Source organism: Setaria italica, chromosome III (genome assembly GCF_000263155.2).
Source record: "Setaria italica strain Yugu1 chromosome III, Setaria_italica_v2.0, whole genome shotgun sequence".
NCBI classification, from domain to species: Eukaryota; Viridiplantae; Streptophyta; class Magnoliopsida; order Poales; family Poaceae; genus Setaria; species Setaria italica.
The window spans coordinates 25104311-25108159 of NC_028452.1; the positions used below are offsets into that span (position 1 = coordinate 25104311).

Here is a 3849-nt window from a genome sequence, read left to right on the forward strand (position 1 = left end):
CCTCGGCGATTGCACGCGCAATGTGTGTGTATGGACAAGACACCCGTCGTGTGTCTGCTAAGCATTCTTTGACACTCATTTTTCTTTTTCTCTGCAGATGAGCACGTAGGCCCAAGGAGCAGACCCAAGCTTTGTTTCAGGTTTCCCTCTTCTCACTGTTCTCCCTTAGCCTGTTCGGTCGTACATGTTTTGCATCTGTCAATTAACATACATTGGCTCGCTGTCAATTTCTTGTGTTTTGCAAGCAGCGCAAGGGGTTCTCTGCTGTTTCTGGTTTTCAGGAAAAATCCAACAACCGAGCAGTTGGAGAAGCGAAGGCCGCGAGAGACACTTGCGGACTGAAGTGTCTAAGCAGGTACCTGGTGCTACTGGCGCAGTTTCTTATCATTCAGGCTTGTGCATCTTGTTTCACTATTTCAATATTGTTACTTTCATGTTCAAAAAAATATAGTACTGGGCTACTGGTCTATCTAGCATCCCCAAATGTGCTTTCTGTTTTTGTCAGTATTACAACACTATGAATATACACAAAAGCCACTAGAAATACATTAGCACTGTTCCATCACTACACAACTTGGAACGATGCACTGTAATAGGAAGTTAAGACTGCAAAAATTAGTATGGTGCTTACAATAGGATACCAGTATACCATAGAGATTCCATGGTGCCCTCTAATCAAGAAAAAAAAACGTCCATACTTCCTTCACCATAGCTGTTTCAGTGATTTGCAGTTGCAGCTAAATCAACTGAAAGGAGGCTCTCCACTACCGATTCCATCGTTGGCCTTTTCTTCCTCTCTTCCTCCAAGCACGAGACAGACAACTTGATCAAAGCTTTTGCTTGCGAGTAGTCGAATTCACCACCCAGTCTGAAATCCACAAACTCTGCTATCCAAAAGGGTTCCTCCCTGTCCAATCTGTAGGAAAGCATCTTGATGAACTTCTTCAGCATCACATGCACCTTCTCATCTTCACCTTTGACCAAATCAAAAACCCGTGTTCCTGACACCAGTTCGAGAAGCACAACTCCATAGCTGTACACGTCGACCTTGGCAGTTATCGGTAAACCAGATATCCACTCTGGAGCAATGTAACCTATGGTTCCTCGTGCTCGTGTTACATTTTGATTATCCCCAGATCTGTTGACCAGCTTTGCCAACCCAAAGTCAGTGATCTTAGGCTCCAGATCCTGGTCCAATAAAATGTTCTCAGGCTTCAGGTTGCAGTGAATGATCCACTCTAGGCACTCGTGGTGAAGATAGGCCAGTCCCTTTGCAACACCTAAGGCAATGTTGAATCTCTGATTCCATTCTAAAGAGATTTTACTTTTGAACAATATGTGTGCCAACGATCCTTTCTCAGCGTACTCGAGGACTAACATCCTGTGGGATCTTTCTGAACAAAACCCATATATTCTTACTAGGTTCATATGGTTGATCCTCGCAATAACATGCAACTCATCATTGAATTCTTCTCTGCTGTGCCTTATATTTCCCAGCTTTTTTACAACCACCAGTCGGTCATCGTCTAATATGCCTTTATAGGCAACCCCTGTACCTCCCCATCCAAGCTCATGTGCAAATTTTTCAGTTGCCTTAGCCAGCTCTCTGTAGCTATACATTCGGAAATGATTGGTCATCATCTTGTAGCCTTCCTCAGCTGCCCATACTTGTGATGACTTCAATTCCCTCCTCAAGACAAAGAACCATGCAAATGTGAAAAAGAAAACTTCAATAATGAAGAATGCACCAATAAACCCATAGAAGTAGAACCATTTTGGCTCCTCCTGACTAGGCTTATGTAAGTAACTGGGATTTTGTTCCGTGAATATTGTGCTTATAGGACCACATACAGGCTTACGTGGTGCAGAATCAAGCACATTGGACTGCGGAATCTGAAGTTTTGATGTGTCCAAACTTGATGGGAGTTTGATGTACATTGTGCGCACAGTGGGCGTTGGGAAAGACCTTCCATTGAAGAGAAGAGATTTTGGATAGCACGTACCATTTCCTTCCTGATACTGAAACCCCTTGCAGGTGCAGTCATCTCTGCAAACGTTCTGACAGATTTCTCTTGACACTTTTTCAATACGTTGCTGATCAGATCCCCAGTAATCAGTGTTTCGAAGTTCCAAAAAAGTCAAATTTTGTTCCCCTTGGCATGATATATCAAAAATAGGCATGCAACCTTGTGTCCAGTTACCTGGGTTCCTCATCTTATAGCCAGGCGGGCAAGAACATGTCGGTGCGGGCGAGTAGTGGCAGATTCCATAGGGGCCGCACAACCCATGAGTCATGCATGGTTGGAATTCAGCAATCCATGAAACTGTCCATTTTTTGTCTGAATTATTCAAGCTGTAGAGCCTAACATTCCCATCATTATCCAATTTAAGCCTCCTCTTAATCCCAGCGCCCGTATCAGAGGCATAACGCACACGACTACTCTTAGCAAAGTCGCTCGAAAAGATCTCCCCGGAGTCATCAAGGCTTGCTATTCTAGTACTGTTGTACAAGTTTCTGTTGTTCTCGTAGTACATGAAATCAGGATCTGGCCAGTACACGCTGGTCATGTTGGCATTATCGTATATGAGCGACAGCATCGACTGGTCGCTGAAACGGAAGGTGTAGTGGCCGGGAACATGCAACTGATCAGTGGTGGAGACTAACTTGGACGCGTCCGTGATGCGCTGCGTGGGGAGGAACGTGTCGGTCGGCGAGTCGAAGCTCTGCCAGACGACGTCGCCGCTGGAGTTCTTGAGGACGAGGTTGCCAGTGTCCAGCAGCTGGGCGTACTCGGCGGACTTGGCGTCGGCCTGCCACACCACCGTGCCGTCGTAGTCGGTGAGCACCATGGCGCCGTCCTTGCGCAGGGTGGCGGCGGCGCCCCAGGCGTGCACGGGGGTGCCGCGGTTGGCGCTCCAGACCACGGCCGCCTCGTCGTCGGTGTACCATACCGAGAAGGTGAAGGCGTCTTTGTAGACGCGGTGGAAGCCGCAGGAGAATGTGCGGTCCGGTGACCGGAGGGTATGGGTGTCGTGGTCCTCGACGGCGATCGAGGATTTCCGGCGCAGGGTGTCGCGAGCTGCGGCGCCGATCAGGGGTGGAGAGGAAAGCATCAAGGTACTGGAGAGGAGGAGAGCGAGGAGCTGAGCGGACATGGCCGGCTGCATGGGTGGTATGAGCTTCGGAGCTGGGATGAGCATGGCTGGACTAGTAGTACTTCATTGCAGGTGCAGGTGCTTCATTTTGAATTGTATATGGTTGTTGTTGTTCCTGGTCAAAAACAAACACAGGGCCGCTGGAGCCACGGCGTGTTGGAATATTTCTTTGTAGCTTGTGACTTTGTAAAACTTATCCAGCAAGCGGAGGAGATGAACTCGTATCTAGTTGGACTTTTGCATGCCGACGAGAGATGAAAAATTGATGGTATGGCAAAACAACCGATTGTATCGGCAGGCAAAGTCGCTCTCTCATCTCCATGGATGATCACGATGCTTCACACGATGACTTTTTCATCTGATGATTCCGACCGATCGAGTTGTTGGAGTCCTCAAGGAAGCTCGAGGATCAGGTCAGAGGGAAGTCACTGTCGCACAGGGACAAGGACGTGTGTGTTCTGACGACAATACTCTTTACCAGGGAAGCATATAGACAGACAGGCAGGCAGGCAGACAGACGTATGCATGGCTCCCGTAGAGAAAGAGAATGACTGAATGAGATAAGATACAAATACAATACGACGTACGACAATGACATTAGCTTGAGCCTTGAGACTCGACTACTCGAGAGTAACGGACGTTTCAGACGTGTCATCGGAATAATCATTCATGGTCTGGATGGTTTTACTAGTA

At 47.6% G+C, this 3849-nt stretch overlaps 1 protein-coding gene across 1 annotated transcript; it reads right to left on the reverse strand.

Annotated features, from left to right (window-relative positions):
- Positions 1 to 403: 403 nt before the first annotated feature.
- LOC101761064 (putative receptor protein kinase ZmPK1) lies at positions 404 to 3352 on the reverse strand. The gene has a single exon (XM_012844716.2). The coding sequence runs from the start codon at positions 3199 to 3201 to the stop codon at positions 718 to 720; it is 2484 nt and encodes an 827-aa protein (XP_012700170.1). The 5' UTR covers positions 3202 to 3352; the 3' UTR covers positions 404 to 717.
- Positions 3353 to 3849: the final 497 nt, after the last annotated feature.